Source organism: Anastrepha obliqua, chromosome 3, assembly GCF_027943255.1.
Source record: "Anastrepha obliqua isolate idAnaObli1 chromosome 3, idAnaObli1_1.0, whole genome shotgun sequence".
Taxonomy (NCBI): Eukaryota; Metazoa; Arthropoda; class Insecta; order Diptera; family Tephritidae; genus Anastrepha; species Anastrepha obliqua.
This window is the reverse complement of record NC_072894.1, coordinates 129,673,425-129,695,507: the sequence shown is the minus strand read 5'-3', so window position 1 is coordinate 129,695,507 and position 22,083 is coordinate 129,673,425. Positions and strand designations below refer to the sequence as shown.

General features: G+C 36.3%; 1 protein-coding gene across 7 annotated transcripts in view; it reads right to left on the bottom strand.

The window, feature by feature from the left end:
• Positions 1 to 19,984, bottom strand: part of LOC129243081 (ral guanine nucleotide dissociation stimulator-like 1) — a 49,503-nt gene extending 29,519 nt beyond the window's left edge. The window contains exons 1-2 of one of the 7 annotated variants that reach the window (XM_054880182.1): positions 19,665 to 19,984; positions 11,589 to 12,201 (exon numbers count right to left, since the gene is read on the bottom strand). In XM_054880182.1, the coding sequence (XP_054736157.1) occupies positions 11,589 to 11,615 (27 nt within the window). In that variant the 5' untranslated portion in view covers positions 11,616 to 12,201; positions 19,665 to 19,984. Of the gene's footprint in view, positions 1 to 2,888; positions 4,390 to 11,588; positions 12,202 to 19,664 lie in introns of those variants that run through there. The other 6 variants (XM_054880183.1, XM_054880185.1, XM_054880184.1 and 3 more) reach the window with 6 other exon arrangements.
• Positions 19,985 to 22,083: the final 2,099 nt, after the last annotated feature.

The following is a 22,083-nucleotide window of genomic DNA, read 5'->3' as shown; positions in this document are numbered from 1 at the left end:
TTCGAGGAGGGAGCGTGTGTTTACAGCAATATTGTTTTTATGTGCATACGCGGTCTATCAGAGCTAGGGCAAGTAAACAAATGCAGGTACTAAATAGAGGTGTGTTTTGTAGACTCCAATTGAAGATGTGTGTGTGTGCCAATTGTAAATATGTACATACATGCATACATACATACATACATGTGTACGCTTTTGAACATTATTCACTTATTCATATTTTTCTATACATACAATGTAAATACGAACGTAAATGTCGATCATTTTATACGCCCTATTGTTGTCATTTGAAGCTGCCAGGGCGCATGATGTACGCCCGAGCGTCTCAGTCGCAGTCACAGTTCGTCCCAGTATGAATCACAAAGCGTCAACGCTTACTACACAACTATAAAAATTGCAATACAATGCTGGCAAACGCAGAAATTGAGGGCTGTACAGGTTTGTGGGAAATACGTACATATGTACGTATGTGTGTATATACCTATAAGTAGTGGTTCGCTATATTTGCACAATTTATTCCTCCGATGGTGGGCATATGGCGAGGGGATGGTACTGCAGTTATTTTATTTTATGTCAAAGCCCATTTCGATTTTGACACATTTTATGAGGCACACTCGTGGTTACATATTTTCGGAGGGACGCATGCCTGGTGGAATGCGCGGACGAGAAACTTAAATTAAAAAAATAAAATGTTGTATGGAGCAATCGTAATGGAGAAATCGTAATACGGGGACAGCAAAAAAAAAATAACGTTGCGCCAAGTCAAACTCTCACTTTATTATGCCAAAACTACCAATGGGCCTTAAAACTGCGTACCTCAAATTTTGCTAAAAGTTCTGAATGAAAAGTGTGAAATTTTTATGAAAATTTGCAGAACTTTTTTCAAATTTGCACAAAATTTTAAACTTCGATTTACAGTGAAATCTGCCTTAGGCGGACACTTATCATCAGTCAGCTTTTGTCCGTCCAAGAAAGGTATCCCCTCAAAAGATGTTAACTTCTCCGACACATAAGATTTAATACAGAACAAAGGGAACTCCCGCTCTAGAGAACTCCCTCCGGATGCTTTCCATTTCAATTCAACCGGGCTATTCGGGTCATGTTCTTCGATTTCGATGTAACTCAAATATGTTGCTCTCTGGTACAAATAATGAGACACGTATTTTTTTGTTCGCCCGAAAAAATTTTTTTTCAAGCTTTATCGGCAATTTTGTTTTTCGGCTCAAAATCGATTTTTTTTAATAATATAAGAAAATATTTTTTTTAAATGCTCATAACTTAGTCAAAAATGAACCGATTTTAATAATTTTGGGTTCAAAATGATCGTCATTACTTACACGAGCGATTTCATGTAGAAACAGTTGCATAAAGATAGTTGAAAATTTTTTATTTTGCAAAAAACAAAAAGTGCGAAACAGGTTTTTTACTCAAAAATTCATTACTCAAAAACAACGCATTTTAGCTACTGGGCATTCAGCTCAATTGAAGTTCGAAGTGTCCTCTTGATTTAAAAAAAGTTATAAAAAACAAAAAAATACACTTTTTGAAATATTGAATTTCGAAAAAATTTCAATTTTTTTTCTTTTTTGCTAAATAAAAAATTTTCAACTACTTTTTTGCAATTGTTTCTACATGAAGTCACTCGTGTAAGTAATTACGATCATTTTGAACCCAAAATTATTAAAATCGGTTCATTTTTGACTAAGTTATGGGCATTTAAAAAAAAATGTTTCTTATATAATTAAAAAAAAATCGAGTTTGAGCCGAAAAACAAAATTGCCCATAACTCTTAAAAAAATTTTTTTTCGGGCGAACTAAAAAATACGTGTCTCATTATTTTGACCAGAGAGCAACATATTTGAGTTACATCGAAATCGAAGAACATGACCCGAATAGCCCGGTTGAATTGAAATGGAAAGCATCTCCGGCTAAAGTAAGTGTCCGTTAGGAATGTATATCGTTTTAGTGATAGAATGAATGATATTTCCATAAAAAAATTATGTAAGCTAAATAAGAAACAAATTAATTATCAAAACTGGTCAATAAGTCCTAGTCCTATAATTATTGAAAGAAATAAATAATAATAATTGGGGAGTACGCTTCTGTTAAATGTTTGGCTGAGCTCCTCCACCTATTTGTGGCGTGCGTCTTGATGTTGTTCCACAAATGGAGGGACAGTTTTAAACCGACTCCGAACAACAAATGGTTTTTTATGAAGAGTTTGGTTTGCGCAGTTAAATTTTCAAAGCAGTTAAATGTAGAAGATTGAACTTGGCAGACTCTACAAGCCTTTTTTTATTCAACAAAAGAATTCTCTGCGTTTGTATAGCCCGGCTTGACAACTCACCAAGATCCAGAGCGTCTGTTCAGCAGGAAGTACGACTGCAAGCAGATGCCGTTCAGGAAATCGCTGGAGTTGAGCTATGTACTGGGACCAGCGCAACTGCATCCATAAAAATTCATTGAAAAGACCAAAGATGGTGTAAAAGTTCCTCTAATTGGCGGCAAAGCGTTATAGTTTAAGCCCAAAATTCCCTTATTGTCGCAAACACATACCCATGACCCCAAAGTACTTCTGCAATAAAAGCGCAACTACGCCATTTATTTGCTGATTAATTGATTGAATTCATTTTTTTTTAATTAGCTGCACTGTAATAATAATTCTGCTCGCTCTAAAACAAAGTAATCTAATTTCCTGCAGGCTTGCATTTCCCTTTGTTATTCTCATCTTATTTTTATACTCTTCCTTTACGAACAATTGCAATCAATGAAACAATGAATCGACAAAAACAAAAATTAACAAAACAATAACAAAAAACAGTTTCACGAACTTCATTAAAGGAATTTTAATCAATACTATGAAGTATAGTTGGTACACACGCCCGTCATACCATTTGTCGTTTGATGAGTGCAATTCGTTTTGTTTCCTACTTTGCTGCCAAGCTGCCAAGCCGTTGAGTACTCAATCGAATTATTGAGGTAAATTCGTTAAAAAAAAGTTGCGGTTGACTGCTGCTTCTCCTCGTCTGCTTATATACGTACGTACGCTCGCAAAAGGTCACCAAGTAATGGCGCACATTCACCTTTTTAAATATATTAGATGTCTCATAATACGTTCGGGTGTAAAAATTCAATTAATTCGATAATTCGATACACTTTCAATGAGCCACTCAGTGCGAGTTGACTCCGGTGGTTGAAGGAGTATTGGTGACGGTGGAATTTTTCTTTGTATTGAGTGGAAAATCGATTCTTTGTCGATACAGCCAAAAACAATGAGGCAAATTTAAAACAGTCTCCTCATCAGCTGTAGCGTTTAAGTTGTTTACTTGTAAATATGTACAGATTTCTAAATATGTATCAGATTTCTTCGCCACTTCTTTGTTTGTGAAAGGTACAATTCCCTTTGGGAGGATTGGTCATTTGCAGCGCGAACTGCTACATTTACCGCGCCTGCGACTGTGTATTTCAACTCCTCGTACTCTAGCAATGTTTCCGCTTCCGTTTTATGTAGTCTCTGTCTGCTGTCTGCTATGCTGCGCACTAATACATGCATGCAAAAAGAGGTCGTTGCACTATTTTATAGCCAGTCGTAGACATAACGCAGCGTTATATTGCTGCAGGATTATAAATATAGCTGAACTGCTGCTAAAGTTTCTTTGGTCCTTCTCACTGCAGTTAGTAATTAAATGGGCGTCCGCTGGGATAATCTATGGCACTACGAGCTGTACTTCACTTAATACGCCCCAAGTACTTCCGTTCCAGGCAGCAGACGGCCGCGTGCTTACTTGAAGTCTCAGCTTGAATTGACTGCCGTCTGAGCCCGCGCTGCTGTCTTGTCGCTCAAGTCGAGTTGCGCTCAGCAACAATTCAGCAAAGGCTTCGAAATTATTCACTCAGATTCACTTAATTCAATTCAAATTAGAATCAAAACCAAAACATGTCGAGAACGCGAAATCGTGGTTGTTGTTGCTTTAGCTATTATTACTATTGCTGTTTTTCTTGTCGTGCATATAAAATCACGCCGCTTATGACGCCACCGAAAAGTTGAATACTGCCTTCAAGCGTTTCCAACTCGATAAACAACCACACTCCTTGGCACAGCAACAACAACCACACTGAGTACGTACATAAATATATGTATGTATGAATGTACTTATAAGTAGATTAGTAGAAATTCGTATATATTTGTATGCACGATTTGCTTTATCGTGAGCTTTTTACCGTCACGCGCGTGAAAAACGTCAGTTGGCTCTGCAAGCGCACTCGTTTTAAACACAATTAAAAACATAAAAGATTTTCATTTATTTTCTTTAATTATTATGCATAAAAAACGCTTAACACTTTATTTAAAATGAAAAACACGCACCAACGTAACGCGTGAAACCGTCTCCAACAATCGTCGAAACCGCACTCAGCGTTCTAAGTGGTGCGCATTCATCATAAACCCACTGATTGTGATTCCCACTGAGCGTTGCGCGTGCATGTGCTCTCGCCTGTGCCGAGGGATGACGATGGCGATTGTGGCGACGTCATCAACTGGTCACACAACATCAACAAACAAACAAGCAAGCAGCTTTACACCGGCGCAACCACCACCACTACCACTCCCTCTGCCTGCGCTAGGGGATAAAGTGCTCACACACCACCCTTGTTTCCACCACCCACCTGAGCAGGAAATACTTCGCACAGTGTTACGACGAACAAGCACTCATTGGAAAATTTTGATAGGGTAATAATTTTTAACAAAACTTAAAAATTGACATTTCTGAAGTGTATGAGAAGTTTTGCTTCACTTTTATATACATACTGCGAAAAGTGCCACCGCGCACCGCTTGATCACCTTAGAGGTAGCGTTCAGCGCCTGTCCAACTTAATCAAAACATATCACCCGCCGCACCCACTATCATCATCATCATCACTTCTTTTTGCCCCGAATGGAACATAGCGCCTCAACCAATTTATGTTTTTGATTTCATTATGAATGTTTAATATCGACATCAACGTGTTGTTGAGGTTTCGGTTTTAGAACTATTTCCCCATAAAAACAAATTCTGCACCTCCAAATCCGCTTCTAGCCTAAAGAACAGACACCTTTTGCAGCCGCGAGAAGCAATCCGATAATTGCCAGAGAGTTGGGCGAAAATTATGACTTGCAAGAGTTTTCTTCTCGATAAATAAAAAAATAAGATAAAATAAATAATAAGAAATATTTACATATATAACATAAATATCTCAACCACCAAATTATTATTTAGCGTTTATTTTTATTTAAGTCTTTTTTCAACTCTTTTAATTATTGAAATTTTTGAATTATATTAAAAAGCAAAACTTTTACAACCAATTTAAGTGAAAAACATTAATTCTTTAAGGCAGGATTTACTAAATATCTTTTAAGTCTTAAAATCCATTTATCGCACTACAAGGCGCCCAAATCTCAATTTGCCCAACATTTCTGCCAACCAGCAACACTGTGCGTCTCAGCCCCTGCCTTTGTGGGAGGAATGCTTGCTTTGTTAAGCAAATGCTTTGGACTCTCTGAATCGCTCTCTCTATTGTTGTATGTGTTTGCTTCCCGCGCATTTGAGTTCTCTGTTTATAAATAATTATTTATTCTTTCGCTCAGTTCGATTGTTATTTTATTTGTTTGCTGTCAGGTTTTACGTCAATCTAGTACAATATTTAGCAATTGGCAATTCCCACTCTTCTACTCACTGTCAAGCAAGTTCTGCTAAGTTAGTTCTGATCTTTTACTTTTCGCTGTAAATTTCAATTTATTTTTTAATTTAAACTGATGTGACTTTTCGGCTATGCTGATGCTTACTCTCCTAAAAAACCCCAAATTTATGTATTGACTGAAATGTTTAAACAAACGCTTACATACATACATACATATATGCTGAATATGTATGTATGTACTTTCCTTTGCGATTCACTCACATAACAGCGCTTGTATAATATTTGATGTAACTGGTTTTGTTTTTTAAGTAGCAGGATGTGCGTATAATTTTAAAAGCCTTTTGTTGAAACTGGGGTAGACAAAAAATGTATTGCTTAAAAACATAAATAAAATCGGATATCTAGATACGTACATACGTATGAAAATATTATGTTTGCACGCACATTTGGCAAACTACTCATATTTCCTAACTGTGTATTTACATATGTATGTATGTATGTATGTACACAATCAATAATTAAAATTCGTGAACACAACACGTGCCTGGGTAGGTTAAATGCCATTTTAACATTTTTTTTGTTTGTGTAAATATTAAATTGTTGCAATTTTGCTTTAGTTAGCCTATTCGCAACTAAAGAAAACAGAGCTTAACTTTTCTAATTTAAATCGTTGGCTATGACGGAGAAATATGTAAATAATAGTTATATAAAAGAGAAAATTAGATGTGCGCACACACATGCACATATACAGTGGCATTCATATTAATAGCAACAGCAATGTATGGCGATAGCCGTAGCCGAAAGAGTCAGTGCGTGGCTATCATTGGGAAGTGGTTCTAATCTACGGACACGAAATAGCAATTGATAGAAAAAGTTATTTCTAATAGTGATCGCCCCTCGGCAGTCAATGGCACTCCTCCGAGTGTATTTCTGCCATAAAAAAGCTTCTCATAATAAACCATTTGCCATTCGGAGGCTGCATAAAACTGTAGGGCCCTCTATAAAATAAAAACCACCTTCGATGAATACTAAACTCTACGTCAAATGATATTTTAGTTGACGACAAAATAATAAACGAAAAGACGTTTGAGAAATTTTGAAACACTGAGCTGCAGAGTCTACGCTTGAATCCGTTGAAGAACGATAATGATGAGAAATAGCCGCTATAAGCATAGGTAGTGGCCCACATAAGGACGGGGTTGATGCCGCGACATTAAAAGCGTATTAGGTAACTTTGTATGATGGCCTTTCAAACCAATTTTTCAAACAACAATACTTATGTATCTGGCAACATCTGGCTAGAGTCAAATTTCAACACAAAAAATTAAAGCAACTACGTGAAAGGTAAATTTTTAGCCATATAAAATATCTAATATCAATGCAATAACCAGCTAACAATTCCAACACTCGCCAAGATGGCAGGTCCGGCTTTCGTTAGGCTTAAGCTGGAATTGGTGGTGCCGTACCTTAGTTATAACAGTAACCATAGCAATCAGCTGTTCTGATCGAACATATGGCCAACACTGTAAACGATGAATCGTACCGCACCATAATACCATAACAATAACCATAGCCATATGTATCTGTTGAATTTTGGTTTTCCCCCGAAACCGTAAGCAGCTATGAAACACTTTACATTTGCTTTGATTTTATGATACAAATTTAACAAATCAATATTAAAAATGAACGACGAAAAATTAATTGACTTAGTGGAGAATTATCCGCATTTTTATGACGAAATGCAAATGTTGTCATTAATTCTACTTCAATATCAGCTGTTTATGGTTACGGCATGGCTCATCGTCAAATGCTGTAATGTTGCGGCTATGGCTAATTGCAGCTTTAGATGGAACATTTCTGGATCAGATTATTGATAATGGAGGAGCTGCATTCTCTTTTCAAAAGAGATTTTGCAATGAGTTACAACCCCTCCTGTTTTCTCCTACCTATCAATTCCTCTCTCTATGCATAAAATACAATAGGAAATATTATCTGACTTGAAAAATGTCTGCATATCCACAAATCCAATCTATTTCGTCCCATGTGCCTATTTGTCATCATATGAACCTTATTTTGAGTAATGCAACCCACTCGGTCAGAATTAGGTGATTCTCTGTTATGTGACTTCTATAAATTGATTTTGGATACAGCTGCACAGCTGATTTTCGTATCAGCAAGTACAATTAGTAATTTCGCTTATCGGTGAATGTTTATTTCCGTCGCAAAAAATATTTTTACACAATCAAGTACTTAATTTTATAACCAAGGGAGTTTATCTGCTTACGAATGCTTTTATACTACACTACCCATTACTTCGATAACCCGATTTGAAAATTTAAGCAGAATATTTAGATAAATATCTTAGGCTAGGTTAACTTGACTAGTCAGCAATGATCTCATATAGACCAGAACTGGTCCCCCGTGTTGCTGAGCGAGACCGTACGAAGGCGTAGGCTTCTGAGTTTACTTATAATGCACCGTTTCACGAGCCTCAGTAGATTACTGATCCTCTGATCCGCATTTAGATGAATATAAGTGACAGAAATATTTATTAAATTTAGATATTTTTTAAATTGTCACCGGCTTTAAAAATATATATGCATGGGCCATATAGCGTTTGAACAAAATTGGGGAAATATTGAAAACCTATTTCCAAAATGGTGAGTCTTCTTCTTCTTTTCTGATTTTCACATCGGTGGCAACGTCAGTAAGCAAAATTGTCGGATTTGGGGCTCAGAAAATCCACACGTTACTGTAGAGAAGCAAATGCATCCACAACAAGTCACTGTTTGTTGCGGTTTTTGGTCTAGCGGCATTATCGGGCCATTTTTTTTCGAAAATGAGCGAGCAGTCGCGGTTACAGTAAATGGCGAGTGTTACCGTGACATGCTCAACGAGTTGTTTCCAAAAATTGAAGAGGATGACATGGACGACATTTGGTTTCAACAGGACGGTGCAATTTCTCACACTGCCAAAGTTACACTCGAACTTTTGGCTACCGTTTTTGCATTCCGATATCAATTGGCCGCCTCGGAGCTGTGATTCAAGTCCGTTGGACTATTTTTTGTGGGGAGCCGTTAAGGACAAATGCTATGCGAAGCATCCAGAGACGATTGACGCTTTAAAACACGAAATCGAAGTTGCCATTCATGAAATTGGAGCCCAAATAATCGAAAATGTGCTTAAAAATTGGGTTGATCGAATGGCCTACTGTAAAGCCAGTCGTGGCAGTCATTTGAACGATATTATTTTTCATTCATAAATGACAATGTTCAATCTTCAAAATAAAAAAAAAGTTTGAAGAAATATTGATTAGTTTTTTTATAGCCGATGCAAAAAGCAAATTTCACATGGCCCACCCTATATATGGTATGTATATGTATATATTATATATATATATAATTGGCGCGTACAGCTTTTTCATGGCAGACTTACACTTTGAGGTTTGGCATTGCCTGCCAAGGGGCGACCGCTATTAGAAAAATGTTTTTCTTAATTTTGGTTTCGAACCTGCGTTCTCTTTCGTGAATTCCGAATGGTAGTCACGCACCAACCCATTCGGCTACGGCGGCTTTAAAAATACATATATTGCTTCCATTAATATGAACTAAACTGCAATATGGTTACCTTCAATTTGCATATTTGTTTAACTTAAAGTTATTTGGCGCACAACCTAAGGCTAGACGTGCTTTTTACGGAATGTAATGACTTAAATTTATGAATGGCTGAGAAAACTGGACATTAAACATTTTAATAAAACTTAATAACTAAAAGCACATACGAAAGCGACAGATTTAAACAGCAACTTTAGATCGCTTGCAACATTCATTATCGGCAATAAAAGCAAAATTTAAGTTTTGTGATTTTTTTTGTGTATGGGAGCGTGCTAAAGAAACTGCACGTAATTTCAATATTTTTAATTATAAGTCAATAATTTTCTGTGTAATACGAGAAATGTTCAATCAGAGGAAGTGAAATGAATACTCTCTCTTTTATAAATGAATTATAGCAAGATTCAAGATACTAACTACAATAATTGCTGTAACTATGATTTTCCACAAATCGTCATACTATTCATAATATCATTTAATGGATTGACTTAAATAATCACATCTCAACTGATAGACTTGTATGTATGTGTGAACTGGCAAATAAGTATTAATTCCGCTCCATCAGGGGAAATCGATACTAATTGAATTTGACGACAAGGTCTACAAATATGTATGCATTTGTTGGTTGGAGGGAAAGTGTCATAGACATTGCTGTGTCTGTGCATAAAAAGATTAAAGAAATGCTTCTTATTACCGATAAGGCAATTAAAATAAAAATGAAAGTGCATAATCGTATGTGTGTCTATGAAGTAGAAGAAAAATATGAAAATTAAAGAGAGTTGAAATCAAAATTAGTAATGAATAAAAATATATATTTTTTTTGTAATAAAAATTAGCTTAACTAAAATTTCTTTAAGAAAAAAATTTTGTTTTTAATATCTGCTTTTAAAATAAAGTAGCATTTATTATATTGCGTTTTGCTACTTTATGCATATTAGGGTGGGCTCATTTTTTTGTTTGCTGAATCGTATAATATTTTCGAATTCTGCATGCAATTCTTAAAAAAACCAATAAATCGGAAATGAGTTTTGGGTTTTTTTTATTTCGCGCATGCAAAGGAAAAATATAAATTATTCTTTTTTGCAAATAGAATTTTTTGAACTAAAATTGTTTTAACTTTTTTTTTTAATTTCTTATTTTCTATTACTTTGAAAGTAGAATAGCAATTATTTCGTTCGGGTTAACGTTTACCCGCGCCACTTATGCATTAAATATTTCAATCTCCTCTCTAAATGTTCCCAAAAGGTTGGCAAAAAATATTTTTTTTTTTTATTTATAAAATGTTTTTTTAATATTATTTTTAGCATAAGATACCTTAGTGGTACCCTTACACCAACTTTCAATGTATTTTAACTTTCGTCTATAAAATTACCACTCACTAACTTCTGTGAAAAACCTGTATAATTAACTCAACAATCTGATTTTGTATCTGATCGCGTTTTTTAATTACTTACGAAGAGAAAACAGATATTTCGAAACCTCTTGGAATATGTCTATGCAAATGATTTACATCCCTGAAATTTTTGATCGACAATACAAATTTTATAAGCCATGCCCATATACAAATTTTTCCAAATTTTTTCGGTCACCCTATTTTAGTATATATGTGTACATAACACACATTTACATGCATATACGCACATAATTGCATGGACTTGCACTTGCGAGCGTGTATAAACAATTTGCCACACATCAATTACCCAGCTCCCTACAAAATGTGCAGTTGGGCAATATTTGTTGGCATAAAAAAGAAATCTTCCTAATTTTGAAAAAAACTCAACGTCTATGAAAAAGAGGCGTTCGATTAAGGCGACAAAAGCTAATAAAACTAAGCTTCTTTTTCTTGATTGGCGATTTCGGCCGAATAAATAAAGTTAGCACACACGTAAACCCTGAACAGAAAGGCTATAATTACGCTAAAAGGCAGAGAAAAAAGGAATGATGCCAAAGGTGTTTGCGCAACTATTCATATATGGAAATAGCCGAAAAAGAAGCAATGATATGCTGAAACGAAAACAGAACTCGGTTTTAGAAAATTATGTCTATTTATATAAATGCGCAAATAAAATTTGGCTAAAAGCAAAAAGGCCTGCAAGCGGTAGAATTGGAAAGTCCGAATATAGAAATGTAGCATTTATGAAATTGGGGCACCTTCATTTACTTTCTATGTATCTTTTTCATGCATAAAATATATATACATGTATGTATATGTATGTGTGTTTCATACATAACAACATTCACTAATTTTCCATGCATTCCATGTTTTACATTTTTCTCTCTCTAATTATTATATTTGATACTCACCAAACTGTCGGCAACATTTTGACTCATTATTTTTGTTGTGCTAGTTGTTGCCAAATACACGCGCTACTGCTGTTCTTGTTGTTGTTGTTTTGGTGCGCAATCGCTGCAAAGGTTTTAATTTCCGGAATAACTTGCAACAAACACAGCTGCCAACGTCGTTGCGGCCACATTTTGAAATGCTGCGGCTACTGTTCGATACCGCTACCACCACTACAACCACAAGTGGAATTAAAATGTGTGAGTAAGTGTGTACAAGTAGTTAATCGAAGTGGCGTGAGTTGAGATGAGGTCGCTGATGGCGCCTGTGCAATGGACTTTCTACGCGAACGTGGTAACAGCAACCGATTTGATATAATTGCCGTACTGTTGTTGCTGTAAATTAACATTACCGCACGACGCCCGCACTAGTACCAATACTGAACGATCAGTCGCATTTATCAGACACATTTGCACTTTTTTGTAATTTTTCCACACAATTCAAACAAAATTTCGTATTCACTTTGCTATTTTTTTAATGTATTTTTTGTTTGTTTTATTTTTTCCTCTTTTACTATTTACTGTTTACCGTTGCGCGTGTTCGTTGCTGCTGGACGTTGCTGAAATGTTAAAATGGCTGACGAAATGTATGATTAGTAAAATGTGCGCATAATCAGAAATTCGGGCAAGTTTTCGATTACACCGTGAACGGCCAATTGGTATGCGTGAACGGCCAAACGGTATGCGCGCATGCGCCACTGTGAACAGCGTTTAAACAGCTTTTCCCACTTGGAGTTTCACGAGTTGCAACACCACGAATATTTACTTTCCACTTTTGGGGAGCATGAAAATGTTTGTATCGTAAGTTTTGGAGCACTCAAAAAATCCAAATTTGTATATTTCTCCAATTAGTATATGTATTGTAACTATGTTATTATTTTGGTCCTATAATATTTTAGTATATCAGTAATATTCGCCAAAAATATGCAGCCAATCGAATTAGCTTCAAATCAGACTACCGACCATCAAAAATGCGCAACGACCGAAATGGTCAATGCTGAAATTCCACTGCGAATGCGTTCCGCATTCTTCGCACATTGATCGCATGGCGGATAGCGGCAGTGAGCACCTTACCACTCGTGCAAATACATGTTATGTATGTATGTATGTAAGCATGTATTTTGCTTTTCCTAGTCGTCCATATTTCTAGCCATAGTCAGTAATTGACTGCTTGTTTTCATTGCAATCTCTTTTTCGTACTTGTCTTAACACTTCTTTTGTTATTTTGTTGCCAGTCAAAATAAAAATTAAAATTAAAGTAAAAAATATTTACTGCTGTACACTGAGCGCAAGCGTTTCATAACCTAACCAAACTTAATTTGTGTCCATACCATATCAAACGGGTGTTTTTGTGGTCCAGCCGGATGGAACTTGGACAGGGCAGACAGCTGATCTAAGTAACTTCAGCAATGGAAATTCTCTTTATTTTACAGATTAGAGACCAATGAGAAAAAATCCTCACTTCTGACACGGCGTGCTCAGCGTTGAGGAATTTGTTATCATTAGTTAAAGCAGCGCATGCCTTCCAGTAAAGCTTGGATACTTGAACTTTATCGGTTCGTCAAAGAGCCCCTGTACCCCTACAAAGGCGATGATTGAATCTTAATTCGTGATCATTTTTAAAGCTCCTAGATAAGCAGTCATTTATAGGACCAATAATTCACTGACTTTTTAGAAATCACGTTAGTGGGCATATTTGCGTTTATTAAATATTAGCAGGTGAGTATTATTCTCCATTCACCGACTAATATTCGAAGTGAACACGAACAGGCCTGAAGTTTGTTAGTCTCAGGGGCAGTTCTTTTCGCGTCTCCCCTAAGAGAGCCTGACAGCAGATGCGATGGTGAAGTGGGTTTGAAAAAGTCTTATTAGTTAATACTTAAGGTATAAGACCTAATTTCAGACTCTTTCTTAAAGTAATCTCTCTTTTTAATTACGGATTTGGAGTTAAGCTCGAAAAAGTAAATAGTCTAGTTATATGTGAATCTATTATTAGCGTGTTCGCCTCTAGCTCATTCTCCTGTACACTGTCTATAATCACCGATATTTGATCCTATGGAGAATTGCATGCATCTTCGGTATCATTTTGCACATTTAGTGTTGGATGCGCTTGACCCTGGGCTATCATCCCTCCTCCACTGTATTCAGCAAAGCTGCGTTTTGAAGTTGAGAGATCAATTCCTTGGTTTTACCTCTCAAGCAATAATGGATAGTTTCTTATAGTTTCTAGAATGCGCAATACACCCAAAACGGAAGGGCTTGTGGTTACTTATTTGAAAAAAGTTTTCAGAGGAAAAAGGGAAAGGCACAGATACATGTATGTACCGTGGATCTGAAGAGATTCCAAATAATGAAAATGATAATACAAAAATTCAAAATTACTCTGCTGCGCTAAAGAGAACTGAAAAATTAGAGTTTATACTTTAAACCAGATAACCATCAAATAATATACTAAGTAGTCTTAGCTCAAGACAAAATGCCATATCCCGGAAAAAACAGTTTTTATTTTTATTTATGGCTTATTTTATTTAATTTGATCATTTTATTTCAAAAATTCAAAGTGCCTCAAACTGCCGAAATCTGTTTTATCCTCAAAGCAGTAATTTATTCGTTCACTGGTTTAATCGAATCGGTTGTTCGAAATTTTATAGGCATATCTATTGAATTTTAAATTTTATACGCATATCTATTGACTGATTTATGGACTATTAGACTCTCTAGTCAAAAATGCATATGCATAAGTACATAAATAGACTGATCAAAATACAAATATCTCTTTGAATCATCCATATGTTATTGTGACACTGACAGCTTTTTCCAACTCAGTCAGTTTCATTCCTATTGGGAGCAAATGTGCAGCTCAATTCTTCGCCTTCGGCATCTACCAACAAAGTACTTAAAACAATCAAAGTCATAACCATTGCTCTGACAAATCGCACATAGCGTGACAATCAATGGAATTTGTGGACAGTTAATCTATGCTGCTATCATTGTAGTTATACCCAGCGGCGATGGCAATGCTAACGAACGTTAATAGCTGTGAAGAAGATGTTGACAATTCAGCTCTTGAAGAAGAGATATTGTCAAGTGCTTGAACTAAGCAGAGAAGTTTTGAAGAAATACCATCAATGAACCTTTTGGGTAGAAATATATTTCATGTAAAGAACTGAAAATATAAAAACATGCTTGATTTGTGGCTAACGCAAAATGTGTTTGAGCAAAATCAAATATTTGAAGAGCTGGCGACGCGTCTCTTCTTCTTCGTATGATAAATATTTCACGTCAACTACCTGTTGATTGTTTGATTTCTATGGCAACAACACTAAGAAAATAAAATTAAAAGAATAAAAATTAAGAGTACAAGCGATTTATGTGGCTTACAACTGAGCAAGAGCGGCTGCACAAAGAGCATATTTCCGAGGTAGCTGTATTTGAATGAGACGTGCACGTGAAAGGCATAAAAATATCCACAAAATGTCTATAAAAATGATTTATGAAAGTGAAGTAAATTAAACAGCCGGACAAACAGTTGAACTAAAAAGAGCGGCAAACAAACAGCCGCGCACAGGACGGTTGGCTTCAAGCGCGGATTCATACATATATATGTATGTATATCTCTGAATATTTGTGTGCGTATGCAGCATGTACGTGTTGGTATGTTACATGAATACCTTGATAGTTGGCCGTAAGCTAACGTTATGCCACTAATTTTACGATATTACGTTTCACCAGTGCGAAAACGAACGAAAAAGAGAGTTCCGGCAGCAATGGTTCATTGAAGATAAACTTACCTACATATACACACACATATGAAAGCAAATGTCAGCATGTGCATAGATTCTGTTTCGAGAGAGAGAGAGAGAGTGAGAGACTCCGAGAACGGGAAAAAAGGTATTGGGCATCATTTAAGATTTAATCCGGACGAAAAATTAATGATATATTTGGGTCGGCATTACTTAACAAATATTAAAAAACAAAATTGGCAGTGGTTTTTATGATATCCGACATGTTGAGTAATTCCACCGCATACAATTTAAGAGGAACATTTTACCAGCTTTACTACTACGAACAAAACAAATTATTAACAACTTTTCCAGTTTCGAGAAAATAAAATGTTTATATTTACATTATAGTTCTCAGAAAAAATAAAAAATAGTGGTATTAGTAAATTATCCAATCAATTAATTAGAAAGTCGCTCATTGATTTTTAGTTTTAAAAATCGAATTTGAAAAAATGAAAAAATCCAGATTATAACCTGGTCGTAGAATTTAATGTTAGAAGGTGGAACTTAGTGAATATTTAGTCCAAAGCTTCAGAAAAGTCTTACCCAACCATATTCCGGTTATAGGTTTTCACAAACGGAACTTGTGCTCGCAAATGTCTTCGTAAAAGGGCAAAGGTAAAAAAGGCAAGCAGGTATTCGTAAGAGGCTTAGTGCCAAATAATCAGGTTGCTGTAGAGATCAACGACTCATATAAAACAACATCAACACTTGGGAACGACTGCAAAATGCTTCGGAACAAATTGTGAGCACGTAAGAGCACGGGGAAAATTATCTTAGATTTCCAGTTGGCTTTGAAGACAACAAAATTGCTAAAAATTTTGCTAGATGGCATTTTTTGATCAAGAACCTCTGTACGGAGCATCCAAAGGTTGCTTATCCTCAAGAACAACTAATAAGATGGAGGCTAACTCGGTTTGTCGCTAGTTTGATGAAACTCAAACCTGAATATACCTGAACAACTTCTGAACGGGACGTATCTGCGCTTAACTGGGAGAATCAAAGATATCTTACAGGTAAGCTGTCAAAGCACTGCAGATTAACATACCACCTTTGTAAAATGAAACATGGTGAAGGAACAAAAAGGGCGGAGGCTATCGGTGATGTTTATGAGTTGCACTTAACGCTAGTTTTTTTTAAATCGGTGATATCGCACCCTAAATACAAAAGGGTCACAACTCAAAATACTAAGACTTTCAGGAGAGACGAAAAACGTTTTATGTAAAAATTATTGTAATATTTAAAGAAAATATTGTTCCGTCATGAAAATATACAACATTGAAGAAGGTTCTACTATATTTTTTTCAATTTTATATTATGTTTGCGAAAATAAAACAAAATTTTGATTTATGACTCTTTAACTGAAATTTTTTCGATTAACTAGTGATATTATCTTAAGTTGTGCGTTTTTAACTGATAAAATGTTTTAATTTTATAAGTTTCCTAACCTAATTGAACTCACTTTTTACAACTAAAGAGGCACAATGCAAAATAATATACCACGAAATTTATCACTTTTTACAGTTATAGAGGCAGAACTCAAAATAAAACTCTTTATGTGTAATAAAAGTAATCAGCTGCTCTTGAGCCCATTAACGCAACTAAAAATAATTCTCTTTAGTTGATCGTGCAAAAGCAACGCACTTGACATAAATGTGTACTCTGAATTAATTTATGCAAAAAACCCAGTTTTGGAAAATTTTGAGTTGTGACCTTTTTGTATTTAGGGTGCGATATGTTTAAGAACAACACGTATTTCATTTTTTTAGCCACCTGAACCTTAGGCGCTTTATTTTCAAAATATTCTATATATTGTACAGTAATGGACTAAGGTCCGTGGCAAAGTTGTGAGAAACTCTCAGAAACTTGTAAAGTAATTCAACAAGTATTTTCTAATTGCATAAGAAGCCCATGGATATGAACCATACAACAAGCAGCAAACGCCAGCCTTCCAAAAGCAGCCGAAATACCTACTCAGATTTACTGAAGCAAGTGTATCACACAGCTCCTTTTAATGTAACGCTCCTTTACATTTGCAATAGGTAGAATAAGACTATATACAAAATAAATTTGTTATCGGTATTTCTATTTTTCGACACATAATAAAAAGTGCTAACACGCTGTTTGGATCTTTTCGTACTCATTTAGAGAAAGCGCGATTACGCTGGTTGGAGTTCTTCGACGGTGTTTTTTCAATACCCTCTGGAACGCAAACGATTAAGGGAACTTCAATCGAAGAAATGTCTTTCTCAGCAAGCAAAACCACCAACAGCACAACCCAGCCCAAGATGTGTTAGAAATCGGCATTGCGAATGTGGCAACCTACCCTCTTTGAAGTACGCCTCGTTTCTATTGAAAAAAATTAAACTGGCTTGAAACACTCATTACCCAAAGCAATAAATGCACAAATCTTCTAGAGAAGCATTTAACAGCCGTGCTCCGAATCCAAGAACAAAATTGATAAAAATAAATATTTGAGTTCTTTGGCATTGAATTTAAAATTATTTTATGGTTGATTAGTTAAATTTAATTTAATTAAGTAAGATACACTCCCCCGCTTGAAATTAGTCACAAACGTTTCTCCCTCGATTGGAAATATTCACTTTGTATTTCTAGCCTTTGGTGAGTTGAATTCTATGTTGATTTTGCAGCCGAATCTAAATTTAATTGAATGAGAAAAAAGAGTGATTCTAGAAGAAGTATGTACAGGTATGATCTCACTAAAGCTCTAGCAGCTGAGCGTCAGCACAAAGTAAAAACCAATTTTTTTCTATTACTCCCAAACAATCTCTTGCTGTTTTCTTAGTTTCCATTGCTTTGTTATTCTAGCTTGTTGTTAGTGTGTTTAGTGAAGCATCATAAGCGACAGCTACATTCGTATAAGACTTATTTCATGTTTGTGGTTGTTTTTATGCATTAAATATGTATGTATGTACGTGGGTTTCTACTTTAAATTTAAATTGCCGGATTTGGTTTGCCTCTATTCAACTGCCTTTTCTTGCTTTTCTTTATTTTATTATTTATTACTGCCTTTGGTGTCTTAATTATTTGATTTAAGCATTTATGAATCTTTGCAGTTGTTCAAACATAAAAAATTTTATTTATTTCTTTTACTCTAACTTTTCACTACAAAACTCAACACATTCCTCCAGTTTCACACACAAAATGGCCTTTGTATTTAATTGAATCTTTTTCGAAGTGTTTTTGTTGAAGAAATTTCTCATTTCAACAAGAGTTATTTTAAATATTTTATGCAACACTAATTCTATACACATTTTATGTTGTGTAAAACACTTATTAGCAGAATGTCGACAAGGGGAGCGTATCGCTTGTTGTTTTTTACTGCTCATTTTGATATTCTTTCCTTTTCTTCTCTCTCTGGTTTTTTGCTTTTTCTCTTTGGTAATACAAGAAGTTCACACCACTTTTGGGCGACCATGCGGGGGATTTGGTTGGTTGTTGGTCCGCTGAGACATCCAAACACTTGAACTCGTCAACGTTTGCACCGGCAGCTAGCAGCTGTTCGACTGGCAATAGCAATAACAACAAAAGCAAAAAGAAAATACACAAAAAATATGAATTCTGTCCACTTCATATTCACACAGCCAAGTTGGCAAAACAACGTCACTGCTGGCAATTTCCGCATATGGCTTGCATGTCGAACTTTTTATCGATCACCTCACACCGCACTGCCTACCTGGGACACAAATTTTGCACATACTGATCACTGTTGTAGTTAGATGGATTTTTACAAATCGTGTTTTGAAGTTTGTTTAATGTAAATTTGTGCCTTTTTGCCATATTTTTTTAGTTACATACAAATATTACATAAATTAGTATGTCTGTGTATTTGTAGCATAGAAGCCTCCAATATTTGAAATATTGGTATTATGTAAAAATCATTTCATATATGTATATAAATACATACATGCATATATTGTAACTAAGTCAAAAATCCAAAAAAAAAATTAAAATGTGAGTGCAAAACCTGGAAACTGGCAAGCGTCAGCGTCCGCTCCGTTGCCGTCAAAACGCCAACTGGTTTTATCGCACGATCGCACGATTTTCTCCATTTACCTACACACGCACACACTGTGTATGCACTTTTCGTTGTTTTCAAGCTTTGCAATGCATACATTTTCACTTTTAACGTAAGCATTTTTGTGTTTTGCTTTTTTGTTTTTAAGAAAAAGGCAGTAAAAACACTAGCTGGCACTTGCAACTATGTGCTTATGTAGATATGTACATGTATATTTACCTCTTACAACAAAATATTACTCGCTCAAATGCATGTTCGTAACAAAAACACATTAGAAGTCTTCTTATTTTCTGCTACCAAATATCAAACTTTTGTTAGCCAACTCATTTTCCAACTTCGATTCGTTTCTACATTGGCTTCACTTAAATTTATTACAATTATTATTATTTTTTTGTTTCTTCACTTCGCACACGATTCGTAGCGCTACGGTACACTGCGCCGTCGCATTGCCGCGTCTCGTCGTCTTCGCCACCTTTGCGTCTCGTCGTTGTCTCGCTGCCGTCCAACATGCGCCAGTTCACCGTAAAGCCGAACCGCTCGTGGATACCCGTAAAACAAAACTAAATTCGGCGCTCAAGCTGCGATGCCAAATGAGCTGACTGGGCCCAATTGGTATGTTATGTTGGTTGGTTGAAAGAGAGTCGCAGAGTTGGGCAAAGAGATTGCTGGCTCAAGCGGCGTACCGCCGAGTGATCGTATTGAAACATACATATGTATGTATATTTTTGCACTGGACATACGCGGATGTGTATGTACGAGTATGGCAAGCTATGCTTGAATGGTTTGATCAATAGTTATCTCAGTAAGACATATTAGAAAGTTTGATTTTGGATGCGGTTGAACATTTTCCGACTCTCGAGGACGTTCGGTGGGTACAACTAAGCCCTTCGCAGCATCATGTTTATTATTTTATTTATTTATTTATCAATTTGAACTGTATTGTTTGCAAAGAATGCCCCAACTTAAGCACGATTCATTGTGATTATTTCAAAACTTAATATAAAAACTCCCGATACCTCTTCGAAACTTTGAGTTATTAGAGTAAACACAACAGTTAACATTGAAATACTAAAAAATACGCTTATACACCCTGAAGAGACCAACATCGCCTATGAGAGATCTGACGGACGGTCCAAAAAAGGTGTGAGCTTCAACGATGGGGTATTGAGAAAGAAAAGAGTTCGAGAGCCCAAATAGCTACATCCAAACATCACAGCTTACTAGATTTTCTAAACGTTTTTAGGTAGCACTCCACCTATGAAGAGAAGAGTGAACAACAGACTTGGAAGTAGGAAGATTATTTTAGATTTTCTAAAGAATTTTAAGTAATATTTCATCTATGAAGAGAAGAGTGAGCTAGGGATTTGGATGCAACTATCTAGAACAGATTTGATGGGTTTAGTTTGGTTTCTTAAGCAGATGTGCAAATGCGCCTCTTCCCTTTATCACCTCGTACATATACAAGGTGGCGCAAAAGTAACCTTGCGATGTTTTTTGGCTGTAATTTAAAAAAAAAAAAGAAAAACTTTGATTCTTCTTGTGGATTATTTTTATTTGGTCTTTTAATTTTTTTTTTACATCAAGTCGAGAATATGATGTGATGTAAATGGCCGCCGCCACAGTTGATTGCCATTTGAGCCCTTTTTATGGCATTTTCCATCACTTTGGCCAAAACTTCTGGCGATAGGTCCTCATATTCTTGACGAATATTGTCTTTAAGAGCTGCAAGAGTCTGAGGCTTGTTGACATAAACCCGCGACTTCAAAAAGCCCCACAAAAAGAAGTCTGAAGCGGTCAAATCAGGCGATCTTGCTGGCCAGTGCAAATCGCCAAAACGGGAGATTAGGCGCCCGGGAAATGCATCCTTCAGCATATCGATTGTGGCACGTGCAGTGTGTGCTGTTGCACCGTCCTGTTGGAACCTCATGTTTTCCAATCCCAATTCAACAAGTTGCGGCAAAAAGAACTCGTTGATCATTGCTCTGTAGCGCTCACCATTCACAGTAACCGTTTGGCCTGCGATGTCTTCGAAGAAAAAAGGTCCGATGACTCCTCCAGCGAAAACAGCACACCATACAGTGACTTTGAGCGGGTGTAATGGCTCTTCGTGGGTTACACGCGGATTTTCAGTGCCCCAGAAGCGTAAATTTTGCTTATTTACGTACCCGCTAAGATGGAAATGGGACTCACCACTCATGATTATTTTTGATAAAAAATCATCGTCCTCTTTGTGGTGATTAAGGATGGCTTGAGCGTATGTTAGACGTGATGGGCGGTCAGCAGCTAACAGCTGATGCACCGTCTGGACTTTGTACGAAAACATCTTCAAATATTGTACCAAAATTCGCTGTAAAGACCGTCGACTCATACCCATTTGCGTGGCACGTCGTCTGGTCGATGTCAACGGCGCTTCCATGACATCCTCGGCTACAGCAGCCATATTCTCTGCAGAACGGCTACTCCGGGGTCTGCCACGCCTGGCAGCATCTCGTGTTGTGCCAGTCTCTTCGAGGCAAGCGGCTAAACGTCGCAGTGTTTCACCAGTAGGCGTTGGACGGCGAGGAAATCTGCGACGAAATTCACGTTGTGCCAAAGTCACCGACAGATTATTGGTCAAATAAATAGTCAGCAATATTCC